We start from the raw sequence: 19,155 nt of genomic DNA, 5'->3' as shown, positions 1-19,155 counted from the left end.
TTCTTACACTGAAGGAGCATCTCAAGCAGAAGCTGAAACCTAGCACCCCTCTAGCCAAAATCAAATCCCAAGGGTGGATTTGGTGGTTGTGGTTGTGTTTTTTTGTTTTTGTTTTTTACCATCTTTATTGGAGTATAATTGCTTTACAATGGTGTGTTAGTTTCTGCTTTATAACAAAGTGAATCAGTTATACATATACATATGTTCCCATATCCCCTCTCTCTTGCGTCTCCCTCCCTCCCACCCTCCCTATCCCACCCCTCTAGGTGGTCACAAAGCACCGAGCTGATCTCCCAGTGCTATGTGGCTGCTTCCCACTAGCTATCTATTTTACGTTTGGTAGTGTCTATAAGTCCATGCCACTCTCTCACTTCGTCCCAGCTTACCCTTCCCCCTGCCCGTGTCCTCAAGTCCATTCTCCTCGTCTGCGTCTTTATTCGTGTTCTTCAGAACCTTTTTTTTTTTTAGATTCCGTATATATGTGTTAGCATACGGTATTTGTTTTTCTCTTTCTGACTTACTTCACTCTGTATGACAGACTCTAGGTCCATGATGGTTGTGTTTTTAATAAGAAGTAGTTGCCCTCTTTTAAAAATCAGGAGTTTCCACGGAAAAATAAATGCGGATTTCTAGCACCTTTGGGAAGATCAGAGGATCTGTCAAAACGGAGCCCATGTTCCCAAACGGCTCCAGTCGAGTTGAGCTGAGGAACGGCTGTCCCCTAGCTGGGCCACGTGCTTTCCTGATCACTGCCGTCCCCACTGGGCTTGCTTCCAATTTTAAGTCACCTGCCTGGACCCTGTGGACGTTTGAGCTTGTAACCCCAGCTCGAAGTAGAATTTCCACCTCAGGGGGCCGGAGAGGTCCATAAGGGAGGTAGACAGGACCTCCCCGACCTGACAGGGTGCCAGTGTGCTGCTCAATCATGACCCAGTATCCTCGGCTTCCAGAAAACTCCGCTTAGCTCTCTCCCAACTGTATTTCCATTGAGGACTGGACTTTTAAACAGGATTACAGATGCTTCTCTGTTGCCAGAGTTTATGTATGGGCTGTCCTACAAACCTGAAGAGACAGGGACCTAGAAGAAGTCCAGGCTCGCCTCTTCAGACTCAGGCTTTCCAGAGATGAATCCCCCAGCCTCCAGGGGCCTCGGTGTTTCTTGGGAACAATAAGAACAGTTTCTGAAAGATACACCCAGCAGTGTGCCGAGGCGGCGTGGCCGAGCACTGGGTTTGTCCTGCCGTGGACCGCTCTGAGCCAGCCCTGGCCTAGGGTGGGCGTGTCTGAGGCTGGGTCCTTTCAGATGTGAGATTCCCATCCTCACTGGAGTCAAAGCCATGATGAAGCAGTAATCCTTCAGGTGGGTCTGCAGAGACAAAAATGGAGAGAGGCTCAGTGCCCTTAGTTTTGCGTTTGGAGGTTTCCTGGGATCTGGGGGCATCTGCAGGAAGATACAGCTCTGAGAATAAGACGGAGCTCTTACAAAACCCTTTTTTTGTGTCTGGAGCTCTTGCCCCAAGCTGCTGTCTCTCTGTCCTCCGACCCAAGCTGCCTGCAGTTTTGTGTGGTGCTTTGATGGATGGAGAGAGATCAGCAGCCTGGTCTTCTGGAAAATTCTATCCCCTTTCTTCACGCTCCTTATGTTTTCCATTCTCCCAGCCCGAGGAAATCCAGTTCGCAAACCTTACAGTAATGTGATGTTAATTCTGCTCGTTTAAAGAAAAAGATGTCAGGAAATGGGAACCTCCCACTTCTTATAGCTGCTATAACTCATCTTCATTGCCCACCCCATGTACTTCAGTTCCCCAAGAAGCCTAACTCTTTTGAGCTGGAGGAGAAGCTCCAGCATTTGGATGAGTTATAGGTGCTGGGAAAGTCTTTCTCTCTCCTCCCATGTCGAACTTGGGGGTAATTTGCAGTCTCCCCTGTGTATTGCCTTCATTTCCGAGTTATCGTGGACCAGGGCTAACCAGGATTTATAAGATGACCGGCTGAGTTGCAAGAGAGTCAGGCAGGGAGCAGAAATCCAGTTTGAGAAGCTCCCAGCTCTGTCAGATCTCAGGGGAGGGATTCTGAGGGGTATTTGCACCTGTTTTCTCAGCAGGATGGAGGAGGGAGGCGAGGAAGGCCGTGACCAGGAGCACAGAGGGAGCAGACAATGCGAGGCTGGGAACTGTTTCCTCCACACCTGCCCGCAGGTGTGGGCATTGCCACCCCCGCACACCCAGTCCCTATTTGGGAAGAGGGCAGGCAGGCAACCTGTATCGAGCCCTTGGGTACCCAGTTGAACTTTACTTGCTCTGAACCATCCCTATAGGAGGCTTCACCCCCAGGGGAGCGTGAGTCAGGCCAGAGCTGCACGAGGAGGGCACTTGAGAGAAGCAGTAGTACCAGGGACTCATGGAGCACTATGTCCCTTTCAGTGCTCTGTGACCAGGAGCAGTGGCCTCCCCTCCCTGGGCCTCAGTATGTCCAGCAGTACAATGGGCCAGCTGGTCCATCTCTCCTGAGCCCTCAGTTCTAACAAGCTCAGGGTGCTCAGCCGGTTAGCAGCTGTGTCTCCACCGACGGGTCTCCTGTTCACAGAACAAGGCCCCCCAGGATGTTTGCTGGGGAAGCTGCATTCTTCCCTCAGCTTCTGTAACTCCATCACTTTCTGCTCCAGCCAGCCAGCTGGGGCTACCTTTCAGGCCTGAACATCTGGGTGGTCTGTGGAGACCCCCGGCCGCTAGCAGCACCTACAGTTCTGCAGGACGTGCTTGCTGCTCAGTTATCCCATCCAGCCTGCCGCGCGGTGGCTGGGGGTCGGAGGGGAGAGCCCGCTCTCAGGGCTCGAGGGCAGTATTGGAAATGGCAGCACTGAGACTTGAAAGGACCGAGCCCACTTAGGAAAACACCACGTTCCAAATCCTGAATTCTGCAGAGCAGTAATAGAAGGGATGGGCATCCACATCGTCAAAGGAACGTTCACTTGGGAAAAGCGCTTCACTGGAGGCTTTTCTATGGGCCCAAAAGCATGGTCTCCGATCCCAGTGCTATCAGCTGTGTGACTGTGGGTAGGTTACTGAGTCTCTCTGAACCTCAGTCTTCTCATCCGTAAAACGGGACAATGATAAAAATAATGCCCATCTGATGGGCGTTGTTTGGAGGATCTGATGTGATTCTGTTGGTCAAACCCCTCACGTGGTGCCTAGTACGTAATAAGTGCAGAAACTGTAGTAACTAGAAAGGGTCCATGTATATCAGGGATCTCAGATGGTGAAAGCGTCGAAGATTCTACAAATGCCTCACCCCGTAGGGAGCAGGCATGTTTTGTATTTTCCTCCAGCTCTCCTGTTGAGAATCACTACTCAGTGAGGGTATCCGTGGAAGAGAGAAAATAAGTTTGAGAACCATTCGAAACCTGCCAGTCCCCGGGGCATTGAAAAGACAATTGTACTGAAAGACTTCAAATGCTACACAGTCTGTTTCACACAGGTAGTCCACCCATCCACACCCCGTGGGGGCGCTGGGCTCCCTGCTTCCTGAGGCACAGGTGCTGAAGACCAAACATCGGGAAGCCCAAGGTGGAGCCTCCACCAGCCAGTCCTCGGGCCAGGGGGCACTTCGGAGTCCCCAGCTGGCTGCAGGGCCAGCCACTCCCTCCCTGCGTCCTGACCTGTTCTGTCCCCTCCTTCCAGAAACTTGAGTAACAACAGGATCAAGGAGGTGAGAGAGGGTGCCTTCGACGGAGCGGCCAGCCTGCAGGAGCTGATGCTGACGGGGAACCAGCTGGAAACAGTGCATGGGCGCGTGTTCCGTGGCCTCAGCGGCCTCAAGACCTTGTGAGTTCCCAGGGCCTGGGCCAAGGCCAGAGGGGGGGAGATGGGAGAGCAGGGGCATCAGAGGGGCTGTGAGGGCTGGCGGGCGGCGGACTAGGCCCGGGTGCTGTCCTGGCCTGCTGAATCCTGGAGCCGGAGAGACATTAGACATTTCCAAGCCCTGGATGGGAAAGAACGTAGCATGCTAAGCTCCCCCCAACACACACACGCACACACACACACACAGACACAGACACTAAAAGACACTAGCCCTAGTGTATACACAGGTGTAGATTCATACCAGAAACAGGCACACACTCACACATGTACACAAACATAGGCATTACACATGTACATGAAGATGACATATAGACACACATGGAACATGTGGATATACACAGACAAGCATGTGCATATAAGCACACACACAAGCTGATGTCTGTCCACAGCCACATCTTGATTCTTCCCTCTCCTCCCCAAATATACATACATACACTAACCACCATACGACATACATATGTACACATACACACGCATGACACCTGCTTCTACTGTACATACAGCGTCTGCAGCCCAGAATGTGCATACACGTTTGCAGGGGGCCCCAGGGGGGCCCCAGGCCCAGCTGTCACAGGACAAACCTCAGCAACGTGACTGGTCTGAGCTTGGATTTGGCAGAAGCATCCCACCACACACACACACGCACACACACACCAGTGTGGCACAGTCATAGGAGGGAAGGGATGACACCCGTGCTTGCTCACCCACCCCTCTCCCTGCAGGATGCTGAGGAGTAACCTGATCAGCTGTGTGAGCAATGACACCTTTGCTGGCCTGAGTTCAGTGAGGCTGCTGTCCCTCTACGACAATCGCATCACCACCATCACCCCCGGAGCCTTCACCACGCTCGTCTCCCTGTCCACCATGTAAGTCCCCCTGGACCGCACTCATTCAGGGCTCCTCTCCTGCAGACCTCTCCTCTCACAGCACCCTACTATATTTGGCCCAAGGTCATCTATCCATCTGTCAACTTAAACACTTGGCAGCCTCCCTCCATGTGCCAGGCACCATTTGCTACTGAGGAGTCACAGACGTGGACCCTCCTTCCTGGAGCTCACAGCATAGCGAGTTGCCACAGAAGGGAGGTCCACAGTGATATGAGAGCCTAACATAGGCTTTGTCGAGGAACACTGGAGCTATGCTCTGGAAGGTGAGTGGGAGTTGGCTTGTTTGCGAAAGCAGGAAGTGTATTTCTTTCGGCGGGAAGAGCATGTGCAAAGGCCCTGTGCTAGGTTGAAGCAGAGCAGATATGCAGGACTGAGCAAAGTCCAATGTGGTCATAGTACAGAGTGGGCAAGGCTGGAGTGGAGACCAGGGCCAGGCTACAGGACTGCCGTGGGCCATTTTGGTCTTTATCCAAAACACATCAGGAAGCCACAGAAGGTTTTAAGCAGGCCGGTGACACGACGTGACGGGGGTTTTAAATTGATGTCACTGACTGCTTAAACGTGTGTCAGAACCAGTTAGAATCTAGCTTTCTGGACGAATATCTCTGCCCACAATATTCACTGTATTGGTAAGGGAGGCTGTTTAGAATAATGGTGAAAGCTTTGGGCTCTAGAGCCAGATTTTCTGGGTCCGTATCCTGGCTTTACCTCCTGTTAGCTGTGTGTCTTGGAAGAGTTACTTCATCTCTCTGTGCTTGAATTGTCCCTTCTCATAATCCACCTCGTAGGATTGTCATGAGGACTGAATTTGTCAATATTGGTAAAATGCACAGCAGGGGCCTGAGATATAAGAAGTACTCAGCACATGTTAGCTTTTACGGTTTCTCATAGTATTTCTGTGGGGCTCTGTTACCCTTAGTTGGTGGTTCATTTTTCCTTCCCTTCCCTTCTCCAAAGACCCTTGGGAAGACAGAAGAGAAAGGCCATTGCTGCATCTCCTGTTGCTGCCCGTGGTCATGCTCCCATACAGCCACCCCACTGGCGATAAAAGCCAAAGTTACAGAACGTCCTAAAGGCCCCACGTCTAGCCCCTCAGAACCTCCTTGCATTCCAGCCCCACTGACCTCACTGTTCTGCGCACGCCCCAGGCCCACTGCCACCTTAGAACTTTGCACTGGCTGTTCCCACTACCTGGAAAGCCCTCCCCCTGGCTCCCTCCCCTCCTATTATTTGCTCAAATGTCAGTTGCCTCAGCCCCATTCCACCCCTGTGCTATCACCCCCAGTTCTTCCAGCCTTGCTCTTCTAATTTTTTCCATAGCACTGACCATTTCCTAACATACTGTACTTTTTGTTGTTAATTACATATTGTCTGCCTCCCATCAGCTGGAGCATACGTTCCAGAAGGATGAAGTACGGGGATATATGACTGTTTTGTTCACGCCTCTATCCTCAGTGCCTACACCTGAGCCTGGCACTAAGCCCGTTATATAATGGTTGAATAAGTGGTTGAGTTGAATGAATGAGTGACATGAAGATAGAGGACAGTGGGTTAGAACTAGCATGGGTGGGTTGGTTGATCTCAGCCCACTTCTCACCCCTCCTGGATGCCTCTGCACTGGGAATCCAAAGACACGAACGATGCCAAGAGGGCTAGCGTCACAAAGCATGAAGGGAACCAGCTCCGACAGGGGAAGGAACTTGCCCACCTTCTCACAGCTACTGAGTGTCAGAGCCAGAATCAACCCCAGGAAGGACTGACTCCCGAGACCTTAATTGCCATGTCAAACCGCAGCCCCTCTAGGGCTCTCCAGCCCTCTTCTGTCACCTCCCTCAGTTTTAAATTCCTCATTTGTGAGATGAGAATACTGGCCCCTCCTTCCTAGGGTTGCTGTGACAAGTCTGAATGAGAAAATGGATTTATAAAGCGCTCAGCCCAGTTCCTGTCCTCTAGAAAACCCTCAGAAAGTGATAGCTGCCCTCATCCCTCCACCTGTCCCATCACTGCATCTGACAGATTCGTATAAAGTGCCTATGCCGATGTCCTGCTAGCTCCTGGAGACACAGAGCAGGACAGACAGACCTGGTCCCTCCCCTCCGGGAATTGAGAGTCCAAGGAGGGAGGGGTTCCCAGCTCGGATGGATACTGTGGAGGAAATGAAGGGGAATGAGGGGGGAGAACGGGACAGGGCAGAACTTTTCATTTCCCTTGAGATGAGGGGCTTCTTTGAGGAGGGGTCATTTAAGCTGAGGGCTGAAGGAAGAGGAGGGGCCACCCAGGCACACCGTAGAGAAATTCATCCCCGGCGGGAGGAGCAGCACACGTGAAGGCTCTAAGTGTAAGAAAATCTCTGGGGAGGAATTGAGGCAGTTCACACAGCTGGGGCTCATCAAACAAAGGAGAGGACGGATGGCGACTGTATCCATCCGCGGAGGTCTGGAATGAGACCCTTGCAAAGACTGCCTCCGCGTTTTAGAAGAGAGTCCGCCTTCCTTTTCCCAGACCTTCTACCTCCTTCGTCCTTTCTCCTTCCCCTGAACCGGAAGCAGACCTGCCTGGAGAGCCAGGCCCTAGGCTTGCAGACCTGGATCCCAGGACCGGCTCCCACGGGACAGGGTAGAGGCTAACCATTCAGAGAGGGCCCTTCTCTCCTCCCAGAAACCTCCTGTCCAACCCCTTCAACTGCAACTGCCACCTGGCCTGGCTCGGCAAGTGGTTGAGGAAGAGGCGAATCGTAAGTGGGAACCCCCGGTGCCAGAAGCCCTTCTTCCTCAAGGAGATTCCCATCCAGGACGTGGCCATCCAGGACTTCACCTGTGAAGGTAAGAAGGCTGGGGGCGGGGCAGGGGAGCAACACCTGGGAAGACAAGGACGCTACAAGAGAAAAGAGGTGCAGGCAGGCGGTAACTGCAGGTCAGGCCACCCTGAGATCTGATTCTCCTCTGCCCTCAGCATGCAGCCCGAGCTCTGGAGGGCTCTGCAGGCCTGCTTCTAGCCCACATGACTCTGTCGTGCAAATTAAGAACAGGTGCCTCTTTCTACAGACATTTGACCTCCATCAGTCAGAAATCTGTCATAATGTACTGCTTTCGTTAAAACGAGGTACTTTACAGCCATCTGTGAAGACACTGTTGTACCAAATATCTTAATCTGCCGTATCCACAGTGAGGTTGGCGCCCATTAGATGGTGGGGCACCCTTGTGCAGTACGCTACCTACACAACTGTACATGGGAGCCCTGGGCCGAAGTTTTCCTGCCTGCATCATCATGAGGCTGAGAGTATGTGCTCATGAGAAACAGACTTCAAGATGAGCTTCTGGGAAATTCCTGTCACTGGCTAGGCAGTACGAATACCTGAAGATTCAAGTCTTTGAGTGTCAGGATTCCAGAGGGCGTATTTGTTGGCATAAATTCAAGCCAGCACAGTTTTTACTTGGTCAACTTTAGGTTATCTAGAGACGGATGAACTGGTTTGTAGATTAACTGAGGTTAAGGTATAATGGGGGGTTGGGGACACATTGACCACGCCAGGGGGATTGTATAGTGGGAGGTGTGGAGAGAGGGAGAAGGAGGGGAGTAGATAGGGCCCTGTCCCTACCCTGACCACTCCTTCAGTCAATTTGGCTTATCCAGATCTGGTTAACAGTAACCTCTTCCATATCTAACACCTGGTTAATCAAGTTTTTAGCGTCTTTGTTTTATGTTAAATGTGGTAGAAGATGGGCAGCCCTATTCCCCAACCCAGGTGCATCTTCTTTCCCTTCCAACCACGGATAAGACCAGCAAGCTCCTCATTCCCACTTCTGGCTCGAAGCGGAGAGCTTCCCTTTCCTGCAGGCAGCTGGGTCGGGGACTGGGCCTCGCAGCCCTGCGCCATGCTCACTCCCCGGCTCTCCACAGGCAATGATGAGAGCAGCTGCCAGCTGGGGCCGCGCTGCCCCGAGCAGTGCACCTGCATGGAGACGGTGGTGCGATGCAGCAACAAGGGGCTCCGCACCCTCCCCAAAGGCATCCCCAAGGACGTGACGGAGCTGTAAGTACCCCCCCACCACCACCGACACCCCGCAATCCCGCCACTACGGGCATCCGTCACACTTCACCCCTGCAAGCAAGACAGCCTGGGGATGCCCTACCTGAATGGGTCCCAGCAAGGTGGTATCAGAGCCTCAGCAGGGGGCAGGCAGCAGCTTGCACACGGGGACAGGAAGCTCCCCTCCCCAAGCCTCTGCCTGGCAGGTGACGAGTATCTGGAGTACAAGTGGGAGGGCGGTTGTCTCGTTTTCTCTATCACCCCCAGTCCCCTGCTCTGCGCCGTGCCTTCTAGATTCCCACATAGTCCCTCAGTCTGACACCAGAAACAGCACAGGATAATCGTCAAAACATGGGCCCACAGGCACTGTGGCTTAGCAAGCGCTTCTACAAATAGGATCCTGTTCTACCTTAAAAACACCCATTTTACAGATGAGACCTTAGTTCTGGGTTCTGCTCACTCTTCACCCAGGAGCCTTCTTATTCCATAGCCCAAGCTCCTGACACTAACTCCTCAGGGGCTCCTTCTGCCCCAGAAGCTCCCAGTTAAATGAAAGAGAGGCCCTTCTCTTCCTGAAGGGCTCTTACTATTGTGGATAAAACGTTATTTCTGCCCCCGGGGAAGCTCAAAGAGTCCCACAGGCAGGGCGGCCTCTCGAGAATGTCCCAGGAGCTGCGCAGCTGCGGCCGGGTAAGCGCCACGCACTGGCACAGGCATGCGAGCCACGTTCAGTCTCCCGTTCATTCACTCAACACATATTTGGTGGGTGCCACTTGCGTCAGGCACTCTGCTAACACTGGAGAGACAGCGGTACACAAAACAGGCATGACCCCTCCACGCGTGGGCTCACGGTTTCGTGGGGGAGGTTGACATTCACTCGATCATCTCAGAGGCACATGTGACATGACAGCTGTGAAAAGCGCTACAAAGAGGAATCAAGGTTGCTATGACATCCGAAAGTAGGGAGATTTGACTTCGATGTGAAGATTGGAGAAAGCTGCTCTGGGGAGGGCGGCGGGGGTGGAGCTGGAATCTAAAGGGCAAGGAGCGGATGATGGGAAGGGAGGGAGGCTGCCCGAGCTGAGGCCCTGTGCTGGGAGGGGGCAGAGCCAGGAGAGGGGCTGGCGGAAACCCAGAGGGCCCGGCCGGGGCACGCCACCGCCCACCTCTCACTCTGGCCCTCTCTGCCCGGACCCCAGGCACACCCCCTCCTCTGGGCCAGCTTAGCACACGCCCTCTGGCTCTGCCAGTGCTTCATGGGGTGGAAGCTGACCACGCTCTGGTCTAGAATGGCTGAGAGGTTCCTGGGTATGTGTTACAGCTCCCGGCGTCTCCTGACACTCAGCGAGGCTGTAACAAGGGCTGCCAACCCAAGTGAAAGAAGGAAAAGTCGGGATAGTCACTAAAAAGTCTGTCAGCCCTGGGTTTGGGCTGGGGCCGTGCCCTCAGAGATGTGCATCAGCAGCAGTGTGATGAGCTCCACGCCCTTTCCCGGCTGGGCTGGGCTTGGGGTGGGGACTGCAGGAAATGACCCAGGTACATGCCTCCTTCCTGGGCTAACTGAGTGCCAAGTGTCACGTGTCAAAGAGAAGACAATGCCATGAAAACAGGCCCTCGGACGCTTTTCCCCAAAGCTCGCGAAACACAGATTGAAATGACAAAGATAATTGGCCGTAATTATAAGGTAAACTTCAGGGCTTTGGGAGGAGACCTGATTTCCTGCTTTGGAAATGATGGTGCTTCCCTGTGCCAGACGTGGGTTCCAGAGCTCGCCAAGGAGGGCAGCCCTCACCCCTGTTCCCAAACCACCTCCTGGAGGGGAGAGGGAGTATCTGGGGAGGGAAGAGGGAGGCAAGAAAAGAGACGCCAGAGAAAGTGAAAGCTTGGCAGGCCCAGAAAACTGGGGCTTGGAGGTCGTTTGTTCAGGGACACTGGCTGAGTCCAGATTCAGTGTTTCCAACACTGGCTTTCCAGCTCCCTTTCCAGCTCCTTCATTAGTTATCTCGGGCAGAGCTGCCAACTTACAAAACAAAATTAAGTTTAATTCGCTGAGAAGGGGTGGGGAGATGGGTGTGTGCATGTGTGTGTATGTATGAGTGTATCTGCGCATGTAAACAGATGAAATGCAGGCTCAGAGAGGTTAAGTATATACATATGTATATATATATTCAAACTGTATTGAATAATTCAAAGATATTAGAGCCAGGCACCGCTCCAAGGCTTTCCACAGAAAGTCCCATCTAATCTTCATAATCACTTCAAGGTGGTGATTATTATCAACCTCATTTTACAGATGAGGAAACAGAAGCTCAGAGAGGGTAATTAATTTGCCCAAGGTCACACAGCTATTAGCTAGTGGAACCTGAATATGAGGCTCAGCTGCCTGACTCCAGAGTTGCCCGTGCATCACCCCAGGCCCCCAGTCGGACTCCTGGCTTGGAGTTGGGGCTCCTGGAAGGGGGCTGCTCTCCGCCTCCTTCACCATTCAGTAGGTCGAAGAATTCTTTGTGCGGCCCTCGTCAGCACCACAAAGCTCGAAACAGAAATGGGGAACAATCCATTCAACGCTCCGTGTGGATTTTCATGTGAGGCAGCTGTGTCCTCGTGTGCTTGCGCTGGGGCTGAAACAGAGCATTTAAATGCAGATCAACACAAAGGTTGACCTGCTGGAAATGCTCTAGTAGTTCTAAGGCTGGCAGGGCAAGAGTGCAGTCTTCTGAAAGGGTCCCTCCGGGGCCTGGGCTGCAGGCTAGAGGCGACGTTGGAGTTCAGAGTGTTCATGAAGGGCTTCCTACAAAGAGCGCTTTCTCACACAGCCGCGTCTGCATTTCTGAAGTGAAACCTTTTGATTCCGCATCTTCTGAGCCTCGATGCCAGGTCGCCAGGGACATTCTGCACTTAAAGCAGCTCCCTCGCAGCTCCCACTTGGCTCTGCAGTGCCCAGTGCGACAGCACCTGGAGAGTTCTGGGGTCTTCATCACACAGACGATGCTTCTTGAGCATCTACTGTTGCCCGCTAGTGTACAAGGATGCTCTAGTGAGCAAAACAGACATGGTTCTGCCCCATCATCACAAATTCACATAAAGGATGTCCCCAGTGGGTGCGGGGTATGGTATCAGGGAAGCAATGCTCAAGCAGAGGCCTGAGCATCTATGTGAGGTAACTAGACAGGGAGGGAGGAGAGGAACCAGTGGGTGCAAAGACCTGCCCCCGTACCAAGTGGAACATGGGGCGTTCGAGGAGGGGTCAGGTCACTGGAGGTGGAACCAGAGGTCAAGGCAGAGTTTGCTGTAAGGTGAACCAGAGAGGCAGGCAGGGACTGCAAGGGTTAATTTCGTGTGTCAACTCCGCCACGCTGTGGTGCCCAGTGGTTTGGGCAAACATGAGCTAGATGTTGCCGTGAAGTTACTTTGTAGATGCATCAACATCTACAGTCAGTTGGCTTTTGAAGGAAAGGAGATCACCCTTTCTAATGTGGAGGTGGGCCTCATAAAATCCGTTGAAGACCTTAAGAACAGAAAACTGAGGTTTCCTGGAAAAGAGGGAATTCTGCCTCCTGACTGTAACATAAAAGTCCTGCTTGAATTTCAAGTCTGCCTGCCTGACCTTCCTTAGAATAAATTCTCTCTCCCCCTCCCCTCCCCCTCCCCTCCCCCTCCCCTCCCCCTCCCCCTCCCCTCCCCCTCCCCTCCCCCTCCCCCTCCCCTCCCCCTCCCCTCCCCTCCCCTCCCCTCCCCTCCCCTCCCCCTCCCCTCCCCTCCCCTCCCCCTCCCCTCCCCTCCCCCTCCCCTCCCCCTCCCCTCCCCTCCCCCTCCCCTCCCCTCCCCCTCCCCTCCCCTCCCCCTCCCCTCCCCTCCCCTCCCCTCCCCCTGTGTATGTATTAATATATGTGTATATGTAATATATTCGTATTTCCTGTTGGTCTGTTTCTCTGGAGAATCCTGACTGGTACAGGACAGACCACAGAAGGCTTTGCAGGATTTGAGCATGTGTTGGGTAGCCCTTCTCCAACAAGCAGTGGAAGACAGGGAAGGATTTTAAGCAGGGAGAGAGGCCGATATAATCAGCATAGTCCTAACCAGAGCCAGACTAGAGCCCAGGGTGCCTGGCATGGTAGGCTCCAGAGGCTGCAGAATCATCTGTGTCATGTTGCCCATCCTCCAGGGTCCTGAACCTCCCTGTGTCAGATGAGGATGCTGTTAGCATCCCTGAATCCCAGTGGTCATTTGTGCATTTATTCAACTGTTTTGCAAGTGCATGCATTTGTGGAGTACGGCCTGCCCTGCAGATGGAGCTAGGCCAGGCCAAGGGCACTCCTTGACACCACTGCAGGTTTTTGTCTTTTTAATCCAAGGTCCTGTGAACAGCCTTTCACCACATTCATTCATTCATTCGACAAATATTTGAGGCCCTACCATGAGCTGAGCATACTATGCTCTGGGATACAGCAGGAAACAAAACTGGCAAAACACCCAGCTGCGTGCAGCTTACATTCTAGTGAGGGCTGACTTCTCGGGCTCTGGAGTCCAACAGATGTGCGTTTAGATCCCAGCTCCTGAGCTCACTGTTTATACCTCTCTGCACCTCAGTGTTCTTGCCAACAAAATGGACAAATATACCCAGCAAAATACACCCCCCAACGCCAGAGGATTAAAGGAGATAACAGACCAGAGTCTTTCTCCCAAAGCACTGGCATGTACACCTCAGCTAATGCCGGTGAATTTTGTCTTGGTTTTGTTATTGTCCTTGTCATTGTGCTGTCTGTGAGGTTGAGTAACATACCTCAAGCCACACAGCAAGCCCAAGCCATAGGCCCACCCTCCGATGTACTTGCCACAGGGTCTTCTAAAAAGACCCCAGCAAGGAGACTTGGGTTTTCGCTGTTTTGTTCTGGGTTTCAGCTTAGATGCCTCAAGTTTGCTAAGTAATTGTAGCAAACAAACGAGAGAGAGTCAGAGAATGAGAAGCGGAAGAGGGTGAGAGAGCGCTGCCAGGCTGAGGCCAGACTCCTTCAGGCTGCTCCCTCCTCTGGGGTTAATTAGTCTCCCTCTAGCAGAGATGCTCTCTGGACCAGCGCCTCCCCAGCAGCCCTGCTCATTCATCCAGCTTCCGCCTCCCAGCTTCCCTCCATGCCACTCATCCACAAAGCACTTCCTGCAGGTGACCAGGTGGCGGCCCAGCACGGCTTGTCTCCCCTCCTTCAGCCTGCATAGACCTCGGAATCCCACCATGCCTGCAGCCTCCCTGCCCAGCGGAGAGAGCTGGAAGCCTCCCCTCAGATGCCTGCCCCTCCACCCGCCATCACCTGATGAGGGGCAGGGCCAGTGTCCACACAAAATGTAAATGTCCTGCAGGTGATGCTGGGCGAGAGGCGTTCAGGAAGCTCTCCACAACGCGGCCCCTGCACCTGTCTGCAGTCATGGCCTCTCCTTGCACTTTGTCTTTTAGGGAGTCTGGGGGGGGTTAAAATTGAGTTATAATTAACATATGATATTGTATTTGTTTCAGGTACATAGTGATTGAATGTTTTTATACATTATGAAATGATCACCCCAATAAGACCAGTTACCATCCATCATCATATACAGTGCTATTGACTGTATTCCTTATACTGTACATTTCCTCCCCGTGACTTATTTATTTTATAGCTGGAAATGGGTATCTCCTAATCCCCTTCACCTATTTCATCCGTCCCCTGGCCCCCTCCTCTCTGGCAACCACCAGTTCTCTGTATCTGGGAGTCTGTTTCTGCTTTATTTTGGTTTTTAGATTCCACATTTAAGTGAAATCGTACAGTATTTGGCTTTCTGTGTCTGACTTATTTTACTTACATAATACCTTCTAGGTCCATCCATGTTGCTGCAAATGGCAGAATTTCATTCTTTTTATGGTTGAGTAGTATTCCATTGTATATATACCACATCTTCCTTATCCATTCATCTACTGATGGACACTTAGGTTGCTTCTGTGGCTTGGCTGTTTTAAAGAAGACTTCTATGAACATTGGGGTACATGTATCTTTTTTTATAAATTTATTTTGGGCTGTGTTGGGTCTTCGTTGCTGTGCGCAGGCTTTCTCTAGTTGCGGCGAGCGGGGCTACTCTTCGTTGTGGTGCGTGGGCTTCTCATTGCGGTGGCTCCTCCTGTTGCAGAGCACGGGCTCTAGGCGCGTGGGCTTCAGTAGTTGTGGCACGTGGGCTCAGTAGCTGTGGCTCGCGGGCTCTAGAGCGCAGGCTCAGTAGTTGTGGCGCACGGGCTTAGTTGCTCCACGGCACGTGGGATCTTCCTGGACCAGGGCTCGAACCTGTGTCCCCTGCATTAGCAGGCGGATTCTTAACCATTGCACTACCAGGGAAGCTGGGGGTGGACATGTATCTTTTCAAATTAGTGTGTTCGTTTTCTTTGGATGAATTCCCAGAAGTGGAATTACTGGATGTATGGTAGTTCAATTTTTCGTTTTTTGAGGAAACTTCATACTGTTTTCCATAGTGACTGCACCATTTTACATTGCAGCAGTGCACGAGGGCTACCTTTTCTCCACATCCTTGCAGACACTTGTTGTTTCTTGCCTTTCTGACAATAGCCATTTTGACAGGTGAATGAACTGACCACAGTGTGATCTGCCCCACCTCCCGCTGTCCTCTCTTCACCCACCAGACTTTGGCCTCCCCAGCCTTTCCTTCAAGTTCAGGGCCCTCCCCAGGCTGCAGTCTCCTATGCTGCATCTCCTCCTTGCCTACATCTTTCTGCAGGAAGCTTTGGGCATTGTCTGTCACTACACCTTGTTCCTTTCCTTCAAAGCACACATTGCAATTTGTAAGTTATATTACTTTATGTGTGTGTCCCTTCTCTCTCCCTCCCTCTCTCTCTCCCTCCCTCTCTCTCTCCCTCCCTCTCTCTCTCTCTCTCCCTCTCCCTCTCTCACTCTCTCCTTCCCTTCTCCCTCCTTCCTTCCCACACACACATTAGATTTTTAAATGCCAGAAAATAGGCACCACCCCTATCTTATTCACCAGTATATACGGTACCTGGCACATTGCAGTTGCCCAATAAATATTTCTGCCTGAATAAATGACTACATCAGTGAATACATTTCTCTTAGCTCCTCTGCCTGAAGGCATAATCTAAACGCGTGTGCGCGGCTGAATTTTAAGCCAGATGGTCAAGCTCCCTGAAGGCAGAAATGGGGTCTGGTTCATCTTTGTATCTCCCCCAGCATCTAGCATAGTTCTTAGAGCAATACGTATACAACAAAGATTGAGGACCAAAGGGACATTAATCCAACATGCCACGGCAACCAGAGGCCGTGTGGGGTCCTGCCCAATGTTCTGTGCCACGAGGATCCCTCAGGGCCAGCCAAGGGAATAAAGTCACTTGGCCTTAATTTAAGGTAATGCCCAATGCCTTACCTTTAAGGTAAGATAAGGACAAGTTGTCCCTAAAGCTGAGCCCGGTTCGGTCGTTGTGACACACTCACCCATATCGTATTTTAACCCATTTCATCCCATCCAGTCATTTTGTGCTGGGTCTGCTGGATGCCAGCAGCGTGCCAGCACCTCATTGCTCAAAATGTGGCCTGTAGACCACGAATGAGCCCCACCATCTCCCAAGAGCCCATCAAGGATGCAGACCCTCCAACCTGATGGCAGACCTGCTGGATCACAATCTGCTTTTTAGCAAGATCCCAGGTGATTCATATGTACATTACAGTTTAAGAAGCCCTGAGCTAGAAAAAGGTAGACCTAGGGTCTGCCTTCGTGGAGGCTGAGGCAGGCACGGCACCAGCAAACAGCAGTAGCTGGATGTTGACTGTTACGGGAGAGGAAGCTATGCGAGCTTTATATCAAGGGAGACTCACCCCGGAGATGAGAGCAGACCTTAAAGCCATCTTAAAGATTTTGCTATTTTGTCCTGAGAGCAACAGGCAGCCTAGGGAAAGGGGTCTACAGCAAGGGTGGGGATAAATGAATCAGCCCGTGTCCCCTCTTTAGGGTAGTCATAACGTTTGTAATTCATCATCAAAACACGACTTCCTTGTCTATCTTCAACCACGCTCGGGTGTCTGATGAGCAGGTTGGCAGAGAAGCCCGCAGTCCAAGCAGGTCTAGGTCAGCCTTTGCCCATTCAGGAGGGGTCTCTTTCTGTTGGTGCGGCCTCATTCTGAACCCCGTCCCGTTCTGCACGTGGTCCTCCTGCTGGGGACTGTAGCACAGGGCTCCAGGAACATGCCCTGTCTCCTCAGTTTCCAGATGCATATCAGAGATACTCAACACGGAATGAGGGTTCTTAATGGCTCAGCTCTCCACGCACTCCGGTAGCTAAACAGAGGCCATTTGGAACTGTGATAAAACTGCAGTCAGAGAGACCTGGGTTCAAGTCCTAACTGAACCACTCGCTGTGTGACCTTGGGCAAGCGTTTTAACATCTCTGAACTTCTGTTTTCTCAACTGTGAATCCCTGCCGTGTAAGGGTATTGTGCAGGCCAGATATAAAGTGGGTGCTTTATTCAAGAAATAATTTATTGAACACCTACTGTGTGCCACTCTGTACACAGTCTTAGGGGGCTCCAACCCTGGGCAATTTTAGGCAAGAGCCCTGCCATCATGGAGCTTAGCAGCCCAGTGGGGAAAAGTGTCATTAATTGAACAATCACACAAATAAATATTAGATGACAAATGTAGTATATGCTTTGAAGTGGGGGGAAAAAGAGCCATGAGAGAGCAAAACAGGGACCCAGTCCAGCCTGGGAAGTCGGGAGACGCATCTTGAGGTAATGGCAGTGTGCGCATTGTCTCTTTGCCCGACGTGACTCTGCACCTCTCTTTCAGGTACCTGGAAGGAAACCACTTAACAGCCGTGCCCAAGGAGCTGCCCACCCTCCGACACCTGACACTCATGTAAGGAGCCCAGCGTTGGTGGGATATTTCATTTTCTGTCGTTAGGGAGCGCAGGAAACTGATGCAGAGGGTGGGTAGGGCGGCGCTGCAGGCTTTGGGGCATTCCTGCACTTTTCCCCCTGGGTGGAGCGGCAAGAGGCAGCTGGGAAGGATGGGCCGGCTGGATGTGCCAGATCTTACCCAGTGAGGACTTCATGCAGAAGTACCCAGATCCTGGCCTCATTGGTCACCTGTGGCACCTTCCTCCTTGGCTTGGAGCCTCCGACCTTCTGGTCTCCAATTAAATTCCTGAGATCCCTCAGTTTCTTGCAAGCTGTGGCTGTACTTAGGTTTGCCAAAAGCATAAATTTGGCATTTCTTCTTCCTCCTCCTTTAGTTACTCAGAAAATGTTCTGAACAGCTGGTTCCAATTGAGGTTCTTTCAGGTGGGAGCGGCTCCTGGCTCCGAGTCGGCCAAAACCCAGGAAAACCTCTGAATGAGGAGCAGGGCTGCTGGGCATGGGCGGGGCCCAGGAAGCTGGGGAGTCCTTGAGCTTTGTCCCTCACTGCCTTGCCAAGAGGGCACCCAGGATCCTTGGGCAAGTGCTGTTGAAAGGTGCCCCATCTGCTTAGGGGGCAGGGAGCCCCGGAGCAATGGCCCTCAACCTCAGCTGATTATATATCACAGTAGTTTGGGGTTTCTTTTAAATACTGATGCTCAAGCCTGCCTTACACCAATTAAATCGGAATATGTGGGCATGAAACCTAGGCCTCAGAGAACTAAAGCTCCCCAGATGATGCTAATGCACAGCTGATGCTGAAAACCACTGCCCTGGATATTTATCCTCGGGGAGAAGCTGGAGCTTGCAGTTGGCAAAGGACCACACTCCCACCAACCTCATTCCCCCAAGAGAGAATCTGATAAGATGGAATAAATGAATGCTGGAAGAGAGGGACGGTGGAGGGGCTATGAGGAGAAGAATTGATCAGGGGGGAAAAGCACTACAACAAGGAGAAATTGTTACCTTATGTGTTATGTTTTGCTGGTAGAATCAAATCGATGGATAGACACCACTGAATATTTGAATAGCTGAATAAATAGATGAATGAATGAACGACAATTGGTGGAATGACTGATTGAATAAATCTTCAGTAAAAAAATGAACATTTGGACTAATAGGTGGATAGGTGAATAGATGGATGGGTGGATAGATGGATGGATGGACAGCTGGGCCAACAGATGGACAGATGGGTGGCAGATGGACGGATGGATGGATGGATGATAGATGGGTGGATGGACAGATAGATGGATGGGCTGATGGACATATGGGGAGGATGAGTGGATGGGTGGATGGATGGGCAGACAGATGGATGGGTGGACAGATGGATGTATATATAGATGACTGGGTAGATGGGTGAATAGACAGATGGGCGGATGGGTGGATGAATGGGCAGATGGATGGATGGGAAGGTGGGTGGAGGGGGTGGATGGATGGATGGG

General features: G+C 51.9%; 1 protein-coding gene across 3 annotated transcripts in view; it reads left to right on the top strand.

Moving 5' to 3' along the window:
* The window catches only part of SLIT3 (slit guidance ligand 3), a 610,083-nt gene that overhangs the window by 524,707 nt on the left and 66,221 nt on the right, over positions 1-19,155 (top strand). For all 3 annotated transcript variants that reach the window (XM_079918438.1, XM_079918437.1, XM_079918439.1), the window contains 5 exons: positions 3,681-3,824; positions 4,583-4,726; positions 7,406-7,569; positions 8,648-8,780; positions 17,607-17,675. In XM_079918438.1, the coding sequence (XP_079774564.1) occupies positions 3,681-3,824; positions 4,583-4,726; positions 7,406-7,569; positions 8,648-8,780; positions 17,607-17,675 (654 nt within the window). The remainder of the gene's footprint in view (positions 1-3,680; positions 3,825-4,582; positions 4,727-7,405; positions 7,570-8,647; positions 8,781-17,606; positions 17,676-19,155) is intronic.

The sequence above is a fragment of the Stenella coeruleoalba genome (genome assembly GCF_951394435.1).
Source record: "Stenella coeruleoalba genome assembly, chromosome: 3".
Taxonomy (NCBI): Eukaryota; Metazoa; Chordata; class Mammalia; order Artiodactyla; family Delphinidae; genus Stenella; species Stenella coeruleoalba.
Note: the sequence above shows the minus strand (reverse complement) of the source record. Positions and strands in the feature narration are given on the sequence as shown.